At 42.8% G+C, this 22,574-nt stretch overlaps 1 protein-coding gene and 1 long non-coding RNA gene across 4 annotated transcripts in view; one reads left to right on the top strand and one right to left on the bottom strand.

Moving 5' to 3' along the window:
* Positions 1-8,887, bottom strand: LOC140003440 (uncharacterized). 2 transcript variants are annotated; one of them, XR_011812067.1, is made up of 3 exons: positions 8,463-8,887; positions 7,641-7,775; positions 1-4,345 (listed from the first exon to the last, which is right to left on the bottom strand). It is a non-coding gene; the product is annotated as an uncharacterized lncRNA (long non-coding RNA). The 2 variants fall into 2 exon arrangements; XR_011812066.1 differs by lacking the exon at positions 1-4,345 and adding an exon at positions 6,625-6,734 and having other exon boundaries at positions 8,463-8,885.
* Positions 8,888-9,029: 142 nt separating this feature from the next.
* Positions 9,030-22,574, top strand: part of NEDD4 (NEDD4 E3 ubiquitin protein ligase) — a 54,461-nt gene continuing 40,916 nt past the window's right edge. The window contains exons 1-5 of one of the 2 annotated variants that reach the window (XM_038184986.2): positions 9,030-9,159; positions 17,938-18,011; positions 19,707-19,785; positions 20,871-20,909; positions 22,497-22,550. In XM_038184986.2, the coding sequence (XP_038040914.2) occupies positions 9,115-9,159; positions 17,938-18,011; positions 19,707-19,785; positions 20,871-20,909; positions 22,497-22,550 (291 nt within the window). In that variant the 5' untranslated portion in view covers positions 9,030-9,114. Of the gene's footprint in view, positions 9,160-14,596; positions 14,725-17,937; positions 18,012-19,706; positions 19,786-20,870; positions 20,910-22,496; positions 22,551-22,574 lie in introns of those variants that run through there. The other variant, XM_038184987.2, reaches the window with a different exon arrangement.

Below are 22,574 nucleotides of genomic sequence, written 5' to 3'. Positions count from 1 at the left end.
TGGATTTTTTTTCTTCATGTGTATGTTAAGGCGGGCCTAAGATACAGAGCATCCTAGTTTGTGTGAAGACATCACAGCTGTGTGGTTGTACTGACTGGCTGCAGGTGCTGAGCCCAGGCTTACACTGCAAGCTGTGCATGAAGGTGAATCTTCCTGCCTTGGAAACCTTGAGTAGTTTGTGCTGTCAGAGTAATCTGTTGAGAGAATTTGCAGAATTTATGTGCCAATTCTGCAGTTATCCCTTCTTAATGTGGAAATTTCTTGTGTGACAATACTATTGAATTTGGAGGGAAAAAAGAGGTTGAAACGGACAGGTCAAATATACCACCAGACGTGAAAATATTGTTGTCTGAGGCCGTACTTCAGAACATGGTGGTGATAGTTGTGCCAGTTGCCTTGTGCAGCTTCTCAGTGCTACAGGAATCTCAGTGTGGATTCAGGTCCAAGTATTAGATTTGTGTCTGGGTGGTGGATTTTGCTGCTGTCCTACAACATAGCGGTGCTGCTAGAGTCATCCGCTGTGGCAGTGCTTGGCTGGTTTCACTTTTCTATACTGGTAAAGCAGTCTTACAAGACACCGTTATGATCCATCATGACTCGCCGTAGTGGAAAAATATGCTGATGTATGGAGTCCTTTACTTGTGTTATAAAAGCAAGCAATGCTGCCAGCATAGCCTACGTAAATACAACAGAGAAGTACTGCCGTGGAGTAAAAGCTGGCGATGAGAAAATGAACATGAGGATAAATACTCAGGTTTTGATGCCCAAAAGATGGCACAGACTCCATCCTGGACTATGGAAGTAGTCACACGAGTTGGCAGGTGGCAGATTTGATGGTGGCAAAAGTAACTTAGTTCAGTCCACAACAGAGAATCGTCAGGGAGATGTAAATGAAGCAGCATGAATGAAGAAGCGTCAGAAAGATGAATTTTACTATAACACCAGAGGGGATACTATTAATACATCTCATTGGGTTCTAAATTAACATTCCCCAAAAAAACATTTTCCACTATTACAAACAATATGCTGACACTTTAACCACATATTCCACAGTCATAAGAAAAAGTGCAAACTAAAATTTGCCAAGGAATGGAGTGGAAAATAGTGTAGGAGATACAAAAGCCTTTTTTTTTTTTTTTTTAAACATTTGGTAGATCATCTGAAGTTTTAATCATAAGAGCAAACAAAGCTGTGCATGGAAATGGAATAGAAATGACTAGATGTTGGTGTTTAACCAACACATCCAGAGTAAATTGTATAAAAAAATAAAAACCACCACCACCACCAAAAACCACTGCTTGGAAGTATTTTCACATCTCCAGAAATCCCAATCTGCATCTGTGAATGCAGCCGGTATTCTAGTAAACAGAATTTGCCCTCTAGGATGATAAGGACTGCTGCATTAGCCAGTGGTTCATGTAGTCTATACAGTGACTCTGGGACTCGGTAACATCACCTTCTCCAGAAAAAGAAGCCCTGCGTTACGAGGTGGTTGCAGAATAAAACCACCTCCACAAATGCTGCTCTCCCAGACCCAGTAACTGGATGCCCAACCTTGACACAGTAGTAGATTGGAGCAGGGTCTGGGACTAGGTGACCTTCCTTTCAACCTAGCTCCATCAGTTTGTGTATCAGATTGGAGAGCTGAGGAAATCTAACTGAATCTGGCATTGAAGCACGGCTGCTCTCAGTCAGACGAAGCTTAAGCACAATATTTGATGATCATCAATTCAGTTGCCAGCAAGCTTTTAATTATTTAAGCTTCATGTGATGGATAAGACAGAAATAATCAATACTTGGATCTTGGCTGCCCTCTTCCCCCCCGTTAAAAATGAGTGAGTTAAGCTTGGATAAAGAGATGAAGCACATGATGAATTCATAGTGAGACTTAGAAATTGTGTAATAACTGAAAACCAATTTCAGACTTAAGAAATCAGCAGTGACCTGATGATGCTTAAGACGTTTCTAAACAATGCTTACACGGAAGTGCAAGGAAACTTACCGTTCTAGTGGTGTATATGCTGTTGACCTGCGTGGTATTTCCAATAGTTACCTGTCGCGATCCTGACGTGAAGACTGCTGCACAACGAGGAGTTAGTGCTACACACAACACTCAGCACTTAACCTGAATAGGTGCAGGGTGCTGTCTGCACAGCTTGGATTCATGCCTGTGTTCTGCACATAACCCCTGGCTGCAGGGGAAATTTGGCAAGGTAATTGTAATAGAGGGGCCTGCCTGCAACTCCCACGTGGTATTGGTGATTACACTGTCTGTGTGTCCTTGTCTTTATTTATAAAGTGCAGCAACTTCTCATGTGAACATCCTTTCTGCTTGACAGTAGAAATGATGAACAGGGTTGTTTTCTTTTAAGATTTTTTTTTTAATAGCCCAAGTGACCAAAATGGGGTAAGTTTTCAACAGACAGTGTCTGCACAGCGTGCTCTATGTGAATTGGAGGCATGTTCATAGCATAGTTTGGTCTTCACAGCATCTGAAAGTATGTAGAACTATCTGTGCTGTCCTCGCTTTCTTCATAGTGCTAGCTCTAACAAACAGCATTTTAAGCAATACTTCACAGTACCTCTGCCATTGCTAACATAACAAACCAGCACCTCCTGCTACCTAATTGACATTGACTAATACAATTGCAAATCTGTTAGCTAAAAAAAAGGTAAAATATAAACTAAGCAAAGCTGATTCAGTTCAGTCAAAAGTCAGTTCAGTCAAAAGTGAACAGAGCACATGAGAAGTTTGCTTAGAAAATGTATAGTGCTGAAAAGACTGCAATTATTCAGTGTTTAAATACTCAAAATACAAGACTACCTTGATATAATGCAGAATTTTATAACCCAGTGGTTATAGTTCTTGATAGGTCATAACATTTCTGCTACGTGCTTTGAATATGCAGGAGATATCCTACTGGTGATGTCAATACTCAAGATGGTTGCCTTGGAACATTTACATATCTATTCACCAATTGCTTTGTCGTCTATTCTCCCTCGGCCTGCCTACCTGTTTTCTAAATCTGGTAATGCCTCATCTCTGCAATTATTAAAAGGTTCTATTTTTGCCCCCGTGGTTCATCTTTCCTCCATTGTCATCTTCCTTTAATAAACTGCTGCTTTTTTATGGACTATTGTAAATTATGTATCATTTGAAACTTTGCCTGCCCATACCAGCTGATCAGATGATGTCCATTAGAGTCATATTTTCAGTGGACTTCAAGCTGCTCTTTCAAATGTTTTTAATTTGCAGTATGCTATTGATCTGGAATGAATTCTATTTTATGTGCATTTTTTTTTTCAACCCCAACTTTAAAACTGTACTGGAAAAGCTAGTCCAAGGGTGGAAATGAGTCTGAGCACTGAAAGAAGGGAAGTGGTCACTGCAGGCTTCTTTGGGGAGGTGACCTACTCATCTCTACAACTTTGGGCTTCTCAGCACGCTTACTTTACGGAGCTATTGGGCTCCCTCTTCTCAAATACCCTTGGTTTGTTTTTGTTTTTGTTTTTCAGTATGGATGGATACACACAGATCTATAAATGTATATAATTGTAAACTAACTGATTAGGACTCACTCATCTGCTTTCTCCAACAAAAGTATCCCTGAGTCTTCAAAGCACCTGCTCCGTATCAGTACTGCAACAGGAGAGCTGTGTTCCAAGGGCAGTGATAATCAGACTCCAGAGAGTAAAGCCCAGTTCCTCCTTGCCGTGAGACAAGAAGTGGAATGCATTCTGAAATGCACTGTTCAAAACACTTTGCATAAGCAATGATTATTTCTGACCAGAACAAACTGCTACTTGTTTCTGTTACACACAGCTTTGAACATCCAGACAATCTCTCCTCCTATGTACGTGTGGATAGAGGGGAGACAAAGCTCCTGTGTCCAAGAGGCCCCCATTCAGAGGTTCTTGAGCAAATGGAATAACTAAAATCTACTCTGACTAGGATTACTCGTGGAAAGAAAAATTTACGCAGGGAGAGAAGTAAAGACAGGAATGCATAAATGCTGCTCAGTTACCCACCCAGTCAGAGCAGTAGCTTCCTGTAGTCTTAGCAATGTTTCAGGCACTAGCAAAGAGCATCCAATATGTACTACTTCAAACACATATGGAGAATGATAATCTTAAGATGTCTGAAGAAGAGAGGTCCAAATACGTAATCTCTGGAAAGATCTTACTTCTGTGACATTATGAAGGGTTGAGCTGCTAGCAAAAATATCCACAAAGACTGTGTTAACCATGGGATCACTGGCGGTGAATTAAGCTGGGAACAGTGACAGCAGTTGACTGGAGCTCAGCACCTCCGGTTTCTGTTCTGGCAGCTCTCCTCCCCCTCAAGCTGAAAATAGAGAGAGAAAAATGACATCTGAGTGATGGTGATTCAGACAAGTGTTTACTGCTTCATTCAAATGCATATGCACAAGATGAGTATGACTTCCCACCTCCACCATAGTTGCTCTTCTTACTATGCAGGTTTGCTCATCAATCTAGAGAGATTTCTAAAATTGCTTGTAAACTGTTATACTAGTCACAGAAATTAGGAAAAATGTTTCTTACTGTACATCTTCCCCTTCTCATAGCCTCCCCCAGTGAGAGCTGGAGATTTCAGCAGCTTTCCCAGGGGATGGGGATCTCCATGGGGGGTGACAGAAGGAGCTGGCCTGGAGCAGGTGTTAGTGTCTCGGGAACATGGGCCCACACTTAGGGAGCAGTGTGTGGAGAGGTGCTTGCTGCTGGTGTTAAATTTGGTATGCAGGCGGCCCTGAAAAGGAGATACTTGAGTGGGGAATTTCTGGTTCACATCTGGTCCTTGGGAATAAGAACCCAAAATGGGTTGAGAGGGAGGAAAACGCAGGGGGTGGAGCTATATTTTTTCTTGTAATAGCTGTGGCCATTTGCAGTCGGCCATTTCACTGAAGGTTGGCCCAGCAGTGACAATGCAAGTCAGGAAAAGTTCTTCCCGTGCAGCAAAAGGTGCCCAGATGGGTGGCCCCATACTGTTAATGTGTATGAGGCATGCAAATGCTTCACACGCTTGTTGTATTTGGGGAATCCTGAAGTGATTTTGTGCATCTTCATCCTAGCTTTAGTCTTGGTCTGGTATCTAGGCCCTGAGGTGCTTGGATTGCTACGTTTGGGAAAATTGCCTTCATTCCTTGAAGTACCGCTAAAAGCCCTTATCTTGGTCTCTTCCATCTGCAGTCAGCACAAGTTCAGTGCCTCTGCTGGGCCCCTGTTAGCAAAAGGGCAGAAACTACCCAAGCAATGCAATCGTCTTTGTTTTCTACTGGGGCCCAGCCTGGAGCTGGGGACTGTCCCAGGGTGCTGCTCATGCCTTGCTGCCCCTCAGCCTGGACAGACGGGACTGCTGGGTTTCAGGCAGCTGGAGGCAGTGCCGTGGCACCGTGCAATGCACAAAGCAACAAGCATCCAAACAGAAGACGTGTTGCTTTTAAGGGAAAGAAAGGTAAGTTGAAGAAAGCACAAGTAGCGACTTAGGAGAAATGAGAATGAAAAAGGACCAGTTAGGGACTGGGAAAACCTGAGAGGGGTTAATAACAGTCTAGGTAAAATGCAACTCAGACAATAGTCAATCTAGGGTCAATTTTACCAGGCTGAAATTCTTTCTTCCAAAATTTAAGCTTTCATCTTTGTACCAGTGTTGCATCATGGTGTTTGAAATCTAGTACCAAGTGCCAGGAGCTGGTATGTATTCGCACTTAACTGTGTAGCCAGGAAGAGTGCGAAGTCTTGGGCTCTTAACTCTCTCTGACATTAGTCTTGTTGGTGAGTCATTGTCACTGTAGTAGAGAAATTGAGACTACAAGGCTATCAATAGGTATTTACTTATCTTAGTCAGAGCAATGACTCACAATATATATATTTTCTGTTAATTCCCTCTTGCATGTAGTCTTCCATTTACCTGTCACTGTGATGCCATGAGTGGATCTTTGTACCATTTCCTATTGCATGACTCAGTAGAACAAAAGATAATAGGATAAAAATCTATACGTGTGTTATTTGCATCGGGCTGATTTGTGTTGTAACTGCAGTTAAAACTACTTCTAATTCCTTTGGTTTAAAAGCATGAACAATGAAGATAATTTATCTGATTTAACTTAAAATCCTCTACAGCAAAACTGTATCCTATTAATATAGGACATACTTTGATGTCACTTAATGTCCTACTGGTAATTTAACCATGATCATGGTTTATATATATTATTAAACTAAATATTATTTTATTATGATAACCCTTTGGAAATCTGAAACAAATCTTCTTTTCCAACATTATTTCCTCCTTAATGACTGCTTTTTGTTTTTTTTTCAAAGCAGTTCAGTACTAGAATGTATGGATTCTCTTCAGTTCATAAACGCATCTACTATAAAGAAATAAGTAAACTAAATATTGTGAATCAATATAGAATCTTGACCATAAATTAAGCCTGTCAGGTTGGATGCCATCATCCAAGAGACGGAAAATATTTTTAAAATTTGTTTTGTTTTGTTTTGTTTTGTTTTGTTTTGATATTTCACGTCAGAGGAGGTTAATGTAGATGGCAAGGGAAGTCAAATTTCTCTGTTACCAGATGAGAACACACCACTGGGACAGAGTAATGAGATTAAATATTCATATGTTTTTAATGGTCTTGATATGCAGTTAAAGAGTTCCATTGCACTTAGATGATCCAAATACAGGTAATTCTGTGCAGCTGACCATCAATTATCTGCAGAAAGAAAAGGAAAATCTCTCAGAAGAGTTATTTTCCTATTTGTCTGTAATTGCATAAGACCATAAAATATTAAATGCTGGAGGTATGTATCTTATATAAGAACTGAATGTTTGTTAACAAACAGATTGTGGTTTATTTTCCCAAGTTTTTAAGCAAAAGATAGTTTAAATTAAAATTCCTCTATTTTGAGTGAACTGCTTGATGTCTTGCTGGAATATTGAAGATAGTTCTTGACCACAGTGAAAATGTACATAGACCTTAACTTAGAATATTGATGTCTCTGTCATTATCTCAACCCTTGAGCCCTTTCTGTCATATTTTCTCCCCCTTTTCTTTCAAGGAGGGGAAGTGAGAGAACAGCTGTTGTGGAACTCAGCTGCCCAGCTGGGTAAAACCATCACATCCATTAGAGAAGACGACTAACTTTCTTTTGATGATTGGTGCATTAAGCTTTTGCAGAAAGTAACTGATGCATGAAATGCCTTGTTTCCTGAATATTACTGTAGCTAAGGTTTTAAACAGAAGACATGGGGTGCAACTGACCACGGGGCCAATGACTATATATCCTCTACAGCCGACTAATTAGAGATGAGAACTTCCTATCTCCAGACAATCTATCAGAGTGATGACTCTGTGGAATGGGACGTGCAAACCCTGCACGAGCTTGCCCATGAGCTGCTCAGGGCTTGTCCCATCCCCATAACATGCAGCAGCTGTTGGGCTGCAAGGGAGCAATCAAAAAGAGAGCATAGGTTCACTGGTGGGAGAACAAGCGTCCTGGGAGGTCTAGCTCTTGTCGAGATTATGTTTGCTCAGAGCTTCCTGCTAGCCCAGGGAGGAGAGCAGGAGTGTATGTGATAACTGGCACAGGCCTGAGAAGTTTCGGGAAGTGTTACTTACCAAGATTTTGTCAGTCTGCTCGGGGCATAGTCCAACGAGCTGAGCCTGTCTGTGTTTGCTTTGGAAAAGGTGGGATTTCTCATCCAAGGATGAGAGAACTTGGTCATGCAGGTCATGATGGGCCGGCTGGATGAGCTGAGAGATGATGAAAGAAATTGTTTCCCTGCCAACATTTTTCCCTGCCACATTTGCCCATTTTTTTTTAGCAATACACATGATTTTCCACACATTCACCCTAAAATGAAGTTAAACTCTCTGCTGCCACAGGCTGCTCAGCAGTTGGAGGAGTTTGGCTTGCAGACAGGCTCACAGCTACGGAGCTCAGCCTAAACCACCTACTTAACTTACAGGTTTCTTACCACAGCTCTTCTGCCACTTGGGACAGCCGGTGGGCTGGGAATCCTGGGTGATTTGTGGGCTAAAGGCAGGATGAATTCAGGCCCTTGGCAGACGTACGGGGAAAGCCGGTCCTTCAGATGGGAACAGGTGGGACTGTGGTACCTGAGGTGATCTGGGACCGACCTCAAGCCCTTGACAGAAGCGTCAACGCACTCCCTGACTGACACACCGCTACCACCTGCAAGTAGCTCAGGCTGGAGGCAAATTTTTCTCAGAGGGCCCCTTTAGGTTAGATGTTAGGAAGAACTTCTTTACCGAAAGGGTTGTTAGGCACTGGAACGGGCTGCCCAGGGAGGTGGTGGAGTCACCATCCCTGGAGGTCTTTAAAAGACGTTTAGATGTAGAGCTTAGGGATATGGTTTAGTGGGGACTGTTAGTGTTAGGTCAGAGGTTGGACTCGATGATCTTGAGGTCTCTTCCAACCTAGAAATTCTGTGATTCCTCACAACCCCCTGCTTTGGCCTGGGACCCAGCTGGCACACGTTATCCCTATTGCTCCTCCGGCCCAGCAGCCGTCAGCCCAGCTCCTTGCACACTGCAGGCTTCCTTCCTGCTCCTGGCACGCGGGGTCCCCTCAGCCCCTCCGGGCGTTTAACGGCTCTCAGAGGCGCCCTGGACACCAAGGGCTGCGGCCAGGAGCCCCAGGGCGGGCTCCCTGAGGCGCAGAGAGCCCGTGTGCGCTGCCAAGCGGGGCTCAGGGGGCGGCTGCTGGGAACAGGGCGGCTTTTACCCTCACGGCCCCTCCTCCCTAAGGGCAGCGGGACCCGGCGCGGCCGCCCTGAGGGAAGCGGCACCGCCCCCCCCGCCCCGCCCCGCCCCGCCCCGCGCGCCCCCTGAGGCCTCCCGCGCGCCGCTCGTCTCCGGGCGGGCCGCGGAGCTGGGGCGAGCCAATCAGAGCGGGGCCCTGCGCGGGGTGGGCGGGGCCGCGGGGCCTCCTCCGCCAATCGCGGGCGGGCGGGGAGGGCGCGGGGAGAGAGAATGGGGCGGGGGGCAGCGGGGGCGCGCGCGCGCGTTCTCGTGCTGCGGCGGGCGGGGGCGGGCCGGGGGCGGCGGCGGCGGGAGCGCGCGCGCGGCCATGGCGGCCTCAGGCGCGGAGGTGCTGGGGCTGCCGGGCCCGGAGGTGAGCGGGGGGGGCGCGGGGGCGCGCCGCGGGGCCGCGCCCGGCCGGGGGCTCGGGGGGGGGCTTCCTGCGGGCCGGGGGGTGCCGAGGGGGGGCGGGGAGCGGCCCTGCGGCCACTTGTTGCGGCTCGGGGGCGGCGCAACTTGGGCTCTGGGCGGCTTTGTCGGTCCGCAGCCCAACAAAGGGGGGCTCGGGAAGTGCCCCCGTGCCTGCTGCAGGCCGGGCTGGGGGAGGCGGGGGTCGCTGGGCGGGTGGGAGGCCGTGGGGCTCTGCTTGGTCCGGAATTCCGCCTGGCCGAGCTGCTTCGGGGCGCAGATGGGGGAAATTTGGGCCCTTTGTGTGCGCAGGGACCGGGCCGTGCTGCGGGGGCTCCCCCTGCTCGGCTCCGGAGCACGGTGCAAGCAAACGGCGCAGGAAGGGTTCGCCTGGGGTGTGAATCAAAGTTGTGTGGTAAAAGAGGAGCTGCTGCCTGCAGAGCCGCGCTGCTTGCAGCTGTTGCACAGGGTGACGGGGTGAGGTGGCTGCGGTGGTGGCAGGGGGGAGCAGGCTCGGCTGACCCCTCAGCGTGACAGCGAGAGTTGTCTTCGCTTCCCTCACCCACTGAGTTTATTCATTTATGGCTAATTTATTGGTTAATGGCGTGTTAGTCACTTGGACCTAACACACGGCATCGCTAGCGTGATGTTGCTGGCACAAACAACGTGATAGCGAAGGGGCTGGGCTCGGAAGGGAGCTGTAGTTGAGGTTATTTGGTGTCCAGCTGGTTATTGGATGTGCTGTATTCGGGTCAGTGCCAGCATCTAGCAGATACAGTCCTTAACTCCTCTGGTTCAGTTGTTTATCTATAAAATGGGTATAACATCCTTCTGTCACCCACAGGACTTCTTGTGATTTGCGTGGATACTGAAATAATCAGCACCAGAAAAGTCCGTGGTGAAAACTACTAATTCTGTGTGCACAGCAGGGTCTTAGCACTGTGTGGGAAGTGAGGTCTGGGGTCATGTGCTGAAAAATGAGGAACGGAGAAAATACGGAATAGTTTTGAACAACATCAACTCTGTTTACTTGGTAAGGTGTCTCAGAAAAAAAACCCACAGTTTGATTCTATCATCAGAAGTTCTAACAGGATTAATATGCAGTAACGGGATAAAATGGATCTAATGTAGGAACAGTATTAGAAGAAAAGTGAACGCTAATCAAGTGTCGACTTTTTTTTTTGAACTGTTTTACATTGCAGGTGTAGTATATAGAAAAAAGGCAAATTGAACAAATTGCACTTCCTACTACAGCAGGTCTCAGTGTAGGAAAATAAAGAGCTTTAAGAACAGTTAAACGATGGCTTTCTGTCATCTCGTTAACCTTTTCCAGAAGAGGAAAGCAGTGCCCTGATGAGCTTCCTGCCACCAGGTCAGGCCTCTTGCGGTGCTCGTACCACCTGCTGCAGCCTTTGGCTTACCCATGAGGTGGGTGCCTGTGCCTGTGTGATCGGGATGCTCCAAGCATTGCTTCAGACCTGTGGGAGCTGACTGACACAGCTGCTGCTGCTGCTATTCTTTGTCATAGTAGTGGCGACTTTGTTGGAGCTCTTGAGGTAGGGTGTCCTTCACTACAGTGGTTTCCTTTGGCTGAGGGACTTTCTAACACAAAACCTCTGGGTTGTTCAGGCTTGGATTTGTGTAGAGGAAACACTGGGATCTAGCATTTCCTAACGCTGCGCCACTCGCTTTCAGTTAGTGAAATCGGCTTTTGGTTAGTCAGTGATGGCAACTGGCTGCCGTAATAAATACAGCATTTTGAACAGCGGTTGTCAAGTGGTTTTTCAAAAATTGGAGCAAGACTAGTTGGAATCTCAGCTGCTGTTCTGTTAATGCTGTCGTTACAGAGGGAATTGCATTTTTTAGTTAGAGAGGGAATTGTAGTGGGAGCGTAGAGGCAGAGAGACATCGTGCCTGACGTACTCACCATTTTAGCAGTCACTGGAGAGCTGCCCCCTGCAGAATGAGCGGTCTGGTTTTCTGCAGGTCGTGGAAGGTTTCGCAGATGCATATGGCATTCTGCTCTGGAAAACTTCAGATACTCTTATGTTCCTTCAGAATATACTACTGGACCAGTTTTTTAATGACTACTTAGCTTGCTGCTGGTGAACTGAATGTCTTGAACTTATGGTTTGGCTTCTCCATTTCTGCGTGCCTTCCACCAGAGCCCTTCTCATAGTGCTGAAATAGAGATGATGCTGACAACCAGAAATCTGACAGATGCTGTTTGGAGGCTGGCGGGGCCTATTCTTCCTTTGGGTTACTTCTGATGAGAACAGTAATTATGCCTGGCTCGTTACCGTCTAGGCTGGAGACAGCCTTAGTACTTCTGTTTGGGTTCACACCCTGTGGCCTCCCCAGCACCTCTGCGCTGCTGCCTGCTCCCTCTGCCTGTGCTGCTGTGGGGCACCCAAACACAAACAGCAGGCACGCATCCCAGCTCCAGAAATGCTCAGAAGCTACAGGTTGTGAAGGCTTTACCTACCTTCTGCAAGGCAGAAAAAAACAGTTGACAAAAATCCAGTGTATGTATATGGTGTAGCTGAGACACTTACAGAAACAGTGATGGGTTTGCCTTTTTTTTTTTTTAATATAGTTTGTGTAGATCTGGTGATTTCAAGAAGCTATCTTACAGAGTTGTTCTTGTGTATTTAAGCCTTTTTCTTCAGGGTGATCTAAAAAATGCCAGGTGTGACTGTTGTAGATATGGGGTTGTGCTTGTTGAAGAGTGATTTTTTGTCTTTTAATAAAAAGGGAAGAAAAAAGTTAGCTTAAAAATATGCTGGCAGACTTTTAACTCCATTAGTGGTCTTCTTGAGTTTTTCCTTAATTCAGAAGTGGAGGCATTAAATACAATCTATAGCAACATTGGGCATTTGGGGAAGGATGAGGCTTCCTTACAGGTGAACACGAAATGTTCTGTGGCACAACCACGTCCAGGCTCTCGGTGCGTTAGTGAGGCTGGACTGCAACCAGCAGATGGAAGTCAAGGACCTTGTGTTTATCAGATTGATTGCTGTAGTTCTGCAACAAGAATCTTCCTGAGTCGAAAACTTGCCTGGCTTGCCTGGAGAGAATTTCTTTAAAGACGGAAGGTCCGGCTGTGTCGTAAGTCTTGCCTGCTTCCCACCTCCTGGTGAAATGAGCTGGTGGTGCTAAGCGAGCTAGCGGTCTGCACAGGTCACCTAACGCACACATTGCAAGTCTGCCTCACCTGCAAGGTGACAAGCATCAGTCTCTTCTCCTGGGCTGCTTAAGAGAAAATATTATGTGCTAGCCTCAATGTAGATAATGTAATAACGTAGATGCTGTTTGAGTTGAACAGATGGCTTATCGCTCAAGAAATGCAATTAAGGAATTTGTTTTTGGTGTGAAATGCTAGCGTAACTTCTTATGGTCACTAATGATCTCAAGGCTTAAAAACAGACAAAACCTTTAACTGAAACATGAAATAAGCAAAGTGCACTTGGATGGGAGAAGCAGACTGGGACCCTTGCTGAGATGTGTGTTTTCTTTTTGCTTGTTTCTTTTTAGCATGTAGAAAGAGCAGTGTCACCTACTAAAACAGCAGAAAGAAGCTATCCATTCAACACAAACATGTATTTGCTGTAGCTATCACTTGTTTTCAGCCTTGTTTCCCAGCTGCTATTAGGCTTCAGAGCCTGTGATGATGTCCTTGTATCAGTTTGTGCTTGGAATACAAGGTAACAGTACAGTAAAACTGAGTACCTCGAATAAGATGGCTCTCAGATGTGAGATGCCTGTTACAAAACAAACTATATATCTGTGGTGTCTGTATTTAATGCTAGCACTTATTCTATATTGGGGTCTGTGGGCTTTAGTGCCTTTCAACCCATGCAAGTGTCCTGCCTCTTCTTGCTGTTTCCAGCTGCTCATCAGTGAGGTGAGCAGTCTGCAGATGTGCACTGCAGAACCCCGTGTAGTAGTTGATCAGCTCTTTTCCTCTGCAATTTGCAGACCTCGGTACACGGGACGGGAGGGATCCCTGTGTGCTATGTACAACACATTCAGCTCCTCAACCATCCCTTTCTTTTGATGCCCTGTGTATACTGGTTTCAGTTGTCAACTTGCAAATTGTTGGTATGTTTATTTCAGCTTGCCTTATCTGTATGTACTTGAAGCAGTGTCTTCTGTTCTCTTTTTGTCTGTGCACTTTATGCAGACATACTATGAAACTTAAGAAAACCGTAACGTATAATTTCAGATATTACCAAAATCTTTGAAGGTGTTGCTACTGCGCTGTTTTGTAGTTGTAACATCCTTTGATGCTTCTTTCTTGGCTAAATTTAATGGTCGTTGATTCTTGACCTATCTAACTGGAACAGAAGAATAACAGGATGTTATTGCCTAGAGCAGTTGTTCACTACAAAGTGTGCTCTCTTTAAGGCACGCCGACTTTTACATTGGCTTCCGCAAAAAAGCTGTTCAGTAGCCCAGCATATAGTACCTTTTAATGTTTCATGTTAACAATCCATTTTTTGCTGTCTCCTTATATTCTGTATGAATCTTTTCTGTAGAAGTATATTAAAAATAATCAGAACTTGAATCAAAGATTAAAGAAAAATCAATAAAATTATTTTTTCAATACTAATCTAATATGTACTCTGAAGAACCCTTCTCCTAATCTAAAACATTTGTCTTTATTGACATACAAATTTTTAATGAGAAGTTTACCTGTGTCTTGCATGAAGTGCTTTTTCGGTGTGGTAGCTGTTCATGCGAGTCTGACTCAATCGCCAGGCAGCTGTTGGAGGTTCAGAATGCCTGGAAGCATTGTTCAATCCGAAAAATGGATTACAGCTTGCTGAAAGCTCTGGTGCAATTTTTTTGGACTCAAGGTGTTTACATTAACATCAAAGAACATTTACAGGCACTGAATTAGATAACACAAAACTGTGTGCGTTGTCTTCCTTGTTCAAGTGAAGGAGAGTGATTAGTAGCGTAATACAGTCATAGTCAAACTATTGCACGTTGCAGACATGAATGAGTGGTAAAGGCAAATGCCTTGTGCTGGTGTAACATCATAACGTTTCAACACACAAAAAGAAAAATTTTGAACTTTTTTACCCCTCCCCTGTGTCAGGTATAGGCAGCAGCTAAAACTTGTAAGTTTACAACTCTGTGTTGTAATCTGGTTGTGAATCTTTTCACCTTTGACTTGTGTGGGCCACGTTTTGTCATTTGCTGTCTGTGGGCTTGGCAAAGCACTCAGCGTACACGCGTGCATGCCCACGCTCAGGGACTGGAATCTGCCTTTGGGGGTTTATACTAAGCTTACACTTTATCATCACTCTCTGGATTAGTTGGTATCTTGTGCTGCAGTCATTGCCATGTCATCACTTCTTCATTTGTGCCACCTTTCTCACCCTTTCATTCTGTATATGTCTCATGGTCATTCTTTAGCTCTGTCCTGGACTTTCACCACTAAAATGATTGCTACTCTGCCAGTCACTCCTCCAAGCTGTCTTTAGGATTAATTTCCTACCACATGAATTTGGAAAAGTTGGAGGTGGGTATGGACAGTGTTAATATTTGTATCCCTGCTCATTGATTATAAATAACTAACTGTGCTGTAACCACACTATTCTGGTAAAACCATTCTATTCTGGTAAAGCAGTGATGAGGTTTTCAGCTTCTTACATACTTGCAATTTCTCTCTAAAGGCTCCTTTCTTGTCCAAAACTAAATCTGAGACCTTCTCACCTTAATCTGTATGAATGGAATCCAGGTAGATTCATAGTGACTTCAGTGGAAATGAAACACTACTTTTAGAAATGCAAATTTTATCTTTATTAGTTTGACTCTTGCTTTGCTATGTACAGAATGCAATTTAAAAACTACTTGACACCTATTTTAATAGGTATACGTGAAAATGTATGCTGCATTGCTATCCAAGTATGGCAGGTTGGCAGGCATTTAAATCTTTGTGTTATTTGATTGTCTACAGATCAGCACATAAACCATCTATTTCATGTTCTTTTTGTTATATACAATCTGTTAGTAAACAGAGCAGTTGTTAGTGAATGTGAAAGCGACATGACAATGAGTTGGGTTCAATTTCTGTTAATTCGACAATTTGGATGAGTTCATGGAAGCGTTTGGTGCATCCTGGACTTGATGCAAAGGAGAAGTTGAGAGTGGGTGTGTCATGAGATTGTTCTGTCTGGCCATCTTAAAGGCCTGCTCACCTTTTTATCTTCCCTTCTGGTTAATTTCAGGAGTGCAAAAGCATTGTTAGGCGTTTATATCCCCGGAAGAGGTTGTTGAGGAGATAAATTGGACTTCGAGAGAGCGGTTTCCTGAGGAGCTGCAGTGCTGCTAGGCATGGCTGGCGTGTTCCTGGCTGGCTGCCTGTGCTGCCTCCTGCTGCAGCACCACTGGAAGCACCGCAGTGGGAAGAGTAGCGAGGCGAGCCTAAAGGTGACTGCTGGCACGCCAGACAAGGTGCTGCTGCAGCCCCACTGTGGCTCCGACCACGAAAACTCTCAGGCTGTAGCTGCCTGTGGGTCTACAGAAGAACTTACCGGTCCACCATTTCTCCCACGTTTGGCTATGAAGTGGGCAAATGCTGATTTCCTCAGCATGGTGAATGAAGAAGACAAGGCTCAAAGTTGCTTTTGAAGCCTTGAAATCTTGGTTTTGAACTTGGTCCCTGTAGATGTGTTGAAGTTAGCTCTGTCTGCCAGGGGAGCACACAGCTGCCTAGTAAGGAGTAAGGCTGGGACACAGAGTGCCAGTGAGGAGATGCTGGGAAAAAATGGAAAGTACACCCTTTGTTATTATTTTTCTTTCCCTCAGACCTTGAAACAGGGCAGGTCTGAGCACTGAGTAGGGCATGGCTGTTTCAAGGAGAGTGGAGTAAGCGCAGGTGTGGTGTGCTGCATGGAGCTCTAACATCTCGCAGCTCAACTGTGACCAGCCAGGCCCAGTTGCTGGTACATGGGGAAGAAGAGGTCATACGGTCGTGCTGCAGACCTGTATCCTGTCAGCAGACCTCTGTCCTCCGCCGGATGATCAGGGCAGAAGAATGAGTCACTCCAGGGCAATGTATTTCTGACTGCTTTTGGGTCAACCTGTCTGAGTTTCTCGTGGTCTGCCTTGCTCAGTGGTGTGACCAGAGACTGGGCAGCTCCTGGTGTGAGCTCACATCAGTTTAAAAAATGCACATTTTAAAACAAAACAAAAACCAACCAACCAACCAACCAACCAAAAAACGTGTGTGGTGGTTGTTGCTGGATCTCTTGTTTCTGGCCTATTACATTTCCTGTTAGGAGACAGTTTTCTCTGAGGTGAATTTGGGGGATAGACTTGTGGTTTGGCTGGGATTGTCTGGGCTGATTGACCGTTTTATTGTGCAGGTGGCTGCGGTTCCTCTCACCCCCTGGCAATCAGCTCAGAGGGGGGGAGAAGGCCTCAGGACTAGTGCTCTAATTGCGTCCATCAGCTCTGTGAGCCCCTCCCGGTGGTGTGGGTTGGGGAGTCCAGCCCTGCGGTTATATGGGAGCCCGAGGACAAAGCAAACTTCCCTGAGTGCTCCCTGTGTGTCTCCTTTTGAAAGCACTTTCTGTCTTTCCCAAGCCTTCTGCTTCCCCAAGAAACGGTGCTCTCTCCTCCCCTGAGAGCAGCTGGGCCTTTGCTCCTGAATTCCACACCTCACCACAGGAACCCTGCAAGACTGTGTCTGTGCGTTTTTGTTAATTAGCAGGAGTGTAATTGCAAGTTGAACTTATGTGTCCTTGTCAAACTATAATCTGAATAACGCGTAGCTGAAATAGTGGGTTGTTCCTTGTTTTTAAGATCTCACACCTTGCTGACACAACTTTAAAAATGCCATTTTTTGGGGCCTAGCCTCTCTGTGCTATAAAATAAAAAATAGATGCCCAAGTTCTTCATTCTTAACTTTTTTTTTTTTTCTTCACTGCTTATCAGTCTGTCCTGACAAATTCGATACCCTTTTACTTCCTCCCAGAAAATAAATTTATTGTCAGAGGTTATTTCCCACCCGGTTATGAATGCTGGGATGCTATTAGGTAAAAACTGCATGTTTTTGGCTAAGTGCATATTCCAAGTGGCTTAAATGGCTAGCGAGGTGTAAGTGACAAACAGTGCTTTGCTTCCTTCCAAACAGAAGTCGTGACAGTGGTGGGTGTGTGCTCACAGGGTCCCTGCCTGCTCTGGTAAAGGGCAGCCAGGAGCTGCCTGCAAAGAAACAGAGTTTTGGAAGCTGCTCCTGGATGCTCTCCTTTCCGTGAGCAGCTGGGAGGTGGTGAAAGCCGCTGGGCTCTGCAAATTGTGGCAGCAGCAGCTCGCTCTTACTTGCCCTTGCTCTAGAAGGTCTTTGTGGGTGTGCTGTGCCGTATGTGCAAACCGATGGGAGTATATTGTGAGGCTTTTGGGGGAAATGGTGACTGCCACCGCCGGGCTAATTTATCTTCATCTTGTTTCTGAGGGGTCTTTAGGAAGGAAGGCTAGCAGGGACAGTTGTATGCTGCGTTAATGATTCTGTCCTGAAGGATGGTGATAATACTTGAAAAGAGGTTAAAAGTAGAATAAACTTGCTACTGAATTTTAGGGCTGTTTCTATCAGTTGAAATACCTGCATTACTTGTGTGTAGTTTCCAGTATGAATCCAGAATTGTACCAAGAATTGCTTTTTAGTTCTATAAACAAAAGTAGATCTGAAAAATAAATGGCTGAATACATCCTGAATTTTGTGTTTTAGGAGAACACACGAATTGTCAGGGTGAAGGTTATAGCTGGAATTGGTCTGGCCAAGAAGGATATTCTAGGAGCCAGGTAAGGAAAAAATGTGGTTAATGTCTTAATGGACATCTGATTCTTTATTTTGTTTCCATAGCTATTTAGATCTTAGTAAATGCTACTATGCCTCTTTCCAAAAAAAAAGAAGTGTTTTAACTGGCACCTTATAAAAATGATCAGAGGCTATATAAACATGAGGGCGTCTAGTTTCTTGCCCAAAAGTCATGTGGACAGATCTATGCATTGGCAAAACAACATGTGGGAAGGCTCTGCATGCTAAAATAATTCCGTCTTGGAGGATGGATACAGGAACATATTTTACTTCAGTTAGAGTGCAGCTAAAACAACAATAGTTCAGTTTTAATCAAAATTGTCTCATCTGCACTTTAAAGACTTGGAATGAATGCCATACTAAACAGTGGTAGCAACAAGAGTACTTTAACTCCAATTATGTGCAGAGGAACAGCATCCACCAATTCCACAGATGTGGTAAACCCATGCCAGTGGCTTCAGGCATGTACAAATTTAAAAGTTAACAATCTGTATAAGGAAAGAAACAATTAAAATGATTTAACATTTACCACAGTAAAGATCAGACTTTATAATTGGAATGTATTGCAGGATCCTGTAGAATTGGCAAGTGGTAGCATGCAGCTTGTAGTAAAGTTACTTTTTTTTTGTCCCATGAACGGAGTGTCTAAAAAAGTACTGGTGAGTTTAATACTAGTTCTGCTGTCAGCTTTTTTTTTTTTTTTTTTTTACGTATGTATAGAAATGCTGTTATTTTACCACTAGCAGTATTATTTTTACATGTGATATCAATTTAGCATTAGAAAAAATTTTCATGCTACTCATATTTTTAAGCCAGATAATCTGGCTTAAAAAATAAATATCTGTTAATTAAATAAATTTAAATATATTAATTCAATCAAATATAATTAAATTTAAATAGTTAAAAATATTTTTTCTCACATGCAAGTTTCTTACTTTAAAAAAAATCAACTTTTCTCATCATAATTTAATATGTGAAAACTGTATGTTCTGTTGCATGGCAGATGGTCCTCATTACCTTTTTTAATAGTTTATTTGAGCAATTGAATGCCTTGTTTCTGTTCATGCAAAGTAGTTACTCATATAATGTTTCTTGTACCACAGGAAGAAAAAATATCTGAGGCAGTAGGCTATTTTAAGCTGTCGTATTAGACACTTTCATTAACAGAAAAAATCAAGTTAGTCTGTGAAACAGAACATTTAGTAAAAATACCGAGTCTTTAAGGAAGTACCTCAAATTCCAGATGTTCCAAATTCTTTTTGTCTAAAACAAGAAGTTTAGTAGTTAAAATTTTTCAGCACAACTGATTTTTTTTTTCAGGTATGTCTTGTAGAAATGCATTAAGATTATTAAATCTTTTCTCATGCAATTAGAATTGTGCAAGAGGAAAGAGAATCAAATTGTAGTGACATACAGAATGTAAAATGGCATAGCTACAATGGTACTAGCTACTATTAGTAGCTACTACTAGTTAAGCATTATTACTGATTATCTCTAAAACTATTTAGAAAATGTTTATAATTGGCAATGGATATGGTGTTTGTAAATAAATTGTAACTTGTAGTTTCATAGCTTCTGTTAATTTAAGCTTTTTAAAACTCAACTGCCAATAATGCTATAAATAATAATAGAAAATTATATCTAGCAGTTTGCTTATCTTTTTCTCTTTTCCCCAACAGTGACCCATATGTGAAAGTGACAGTGTATGATCCAGTGACTGGAGTCCTTAGCAGTGTTCAGACAAAAACTATTAGAAAGGTTAGCATTCTTGTCTGTATGGGTGTATTTTTTATTTATTTATTTTTTTTATCAGACTCTCAGGGGGAGGTAAGAATACAAGAAATAGAAGGATTAATATGCCTCAAGTGAAAGGAGTGTTCCACAATCTATAGCGTTCCACCCTATTTCTCTGTTTATGGTATTATTTTTAGTATTTTCCATTCAATAATTCTATTTGTGGAAGATAGAGAGCCACTAAAGAAGGTGAGGTATGTACTGATCCAAAATTGAATAGTTTATAGACATACTGGGTGGTTTTGATCGTTTTGGGTCTTTAATGTCTCTTTCTGTACAACTTTTCTATTTTGTACATTAAATCATGCAGTTCACCTGAACCGTGATAGTCCTGGTTTCTCTAGAATACCTGCAGACAAAAGTCAGTGTTAGAAGTGATAATTTATATTAGATCTACTAAAAATGGAAAACTGAGAGATAAAATATTCTTCCAAACTGCTGTTTTCAGATACTGGCTGTGATTTTTATGATGACTGACCGATATGTTTTCTCTTCTTGTTGATAATTGTTAGTTTAGCTATGGTGAGAGTGCAAAACATCTATAATATTTCTGAAAATAACCACAGTTGAGAACGGTGTGTGGCTGAGCAGATTATGTTGTTTGGTCGATCTGTGCCTGGTCTTTCTAGATTACATTGGTGAGAGATCTGGCATTTGGTAACAGTTTGTAATTTCAGGGTTAGTTTATGTTTGTGTGAAAGCAGTACAGATAGTGAATCTGGACTGAAGGGGAAGCAGTGACTGTTACTGAAAACGTACCATGAAATAACTGTTTTGAATTGTATGACATGCCTTTTTCTGCATCCTTGGCATCAGGCAGAATCTGAGAATACTTGCGTAAATTGTCTCCGTTCTGCCCTGCAATAAACAGTGTAAGGCTCCTAAGACTTTTATCTGCAATAGCAGTGTTAAAGCTTTTGTGCTTTTAGTGTATTGTTATATGAGATAAAGCAGACATAAAACAAGTAAGCAAAACAACAAAAGATAACTGTATATAATTGTTCCCATAACCCATGTTGTCTTTTTTTTTTTCTTCCTCCTACATATAGTCCTTAAACCCAAAGTGGAATGAAGAACTTTTATTTAGAGTAAGTGTTTTTCCGTTTTTGTTGTTGTTGTTGTTTTTTACGGTCTTATTACCTGTGTTGGTTATTATGTTACAGTTAGAAAAACATTTTCTTGCTTCCACAGCTTAAGATCAGAAATGCAAACATTAGAATTAATATTCAGATGCTAACAGACTGCTTTCCTTAGAAATACGTTTATTTTCAAGACTGAGAATTTAAATATAGCACAAATAAAAATCTTAGCTTCTTTGTTCCATGAAATTTAAAAAAACATTTTTGGGATAGCGCCAATCTTGTCTTATTGGTTCTGGCGTGAAAAGCATAGTATTCCTTCTATTTTAGGAGCAAGGTGTAGATTAGATGTCTAATTTATGTCTTACTTGTCCAACAAGCACGCAAGCCGTTAGAACATGTACTGTATTGTTGAGAAATTCGTAGACCTAGAGGCCCCAGTTTAGAAAGTGCCTAGTCAAGGGCTCGGACTTCTGTGTTTTTCAGCATGCCTAATAAAGGCAACTTTCTCGCATTCAAAATGATGGTGAATTTCCCTCCTCTGATAAACAAATCAAGTCTTGATTTATGAGGAAATTGTGACTTTATGGAAAGTAATGTGTAGCATCAGCTTCCAGTCACCAAGTTTTATTATGTGCTTTTCTGCAACATTAAAAAAACCTGTACTGTCTGATACCTGTATACGTACAGTTAGTCCTAGAAAGTGGTCCTCTGCTCCTTTTTGGTCCTTTTGGACCTCTAGTTAACACAATACGCTTGCATACATTCTAAGCTGCTATTATTAGAGAATCGGTTTTATAATCTAGATGTCAAAATCATTTAGTTAATATTTTGGTTTTTAATTTGTTTTCTGTGGTTCAGAAACTAAATTATCCTTGCATATTACCTTGTAGGATAGCTCATTTAGGCTTTGTCAGAAAATTTGTCTAGGCATTTCTTGTTGTTAACAAAGATTCATGTAAGCATTCTTTACCAAATATATGGTACCGTCTACTAAGTGTCATAAATTTTCCACGTAACTTGCTTTTTTTGAATAGCAATTCTTGATAGCTGTAACTGCTGATTCACGTACTCAAAATGAAGGAGCAGTTTCTTCATTTGTAGTCAAAATGACTATGCAGGCAGGTTAGTGGACTTAAGAAATAATTCCTCAGAAAATTCAAAACACCTATGGGTCTTTAAGTATTGGCATACTCCTTTTTCCATGGTACTCTGAAATCTTGCCTGATATTTTTCTGTGTTGACACACATAACAGGTGAGATATCTTTTAACTTTGTTGGGATAAATGCTTCCTGTGGAGAACTGGAAGACTGGGGGTGTGTGCTTGTAGCCAAGGATATTTTGAAAATGTTCATCTTCCAGAATACAGATATGAGGGATTTCTTTTCTTTGGTGTGTAAATATGTATGTATATATAATGTTAGCAATGATACGTTCCTGAACTTGCATGCCAAGTTCTATGAGAAACTTTTTTTTTTGAGTTTTTATTAGTTTTACTGTGTTTATGCAAGAGAAAAGAAATTATGGCATTTGCCTGAAAACAAATAGTGGAATTCAGTGTATATTTTAACTATTAACATCTTTATTTTTCCTAGGTTAATCCTCAGAAACACAGACTCCTTTTTGAAGTATTTGATGAAAACCGTTTGGTAGGTCCTTCATTAATATTGCAA

This window comes from Anas platyrhynchos, chromosome 11 (assembly GCF_047663525.1).
Source record: "Anas platyrhynchos isolate ZD024472 breed Pekin duck chromosome 11, IASCAAS_PekinDuck_T2T, whole genome shotgun sequence".
NCBI classification, from domain to species: Eukaryota; Metazoa; Chordata; class Aves; order Anseriformes; family Anatidae; genus Anas; species Anas platyrhynchos.
Note: the sequence above shows the minus strand (reverse complement) of the source record. Positions and strands in the feature narration are given on the sequence as shown.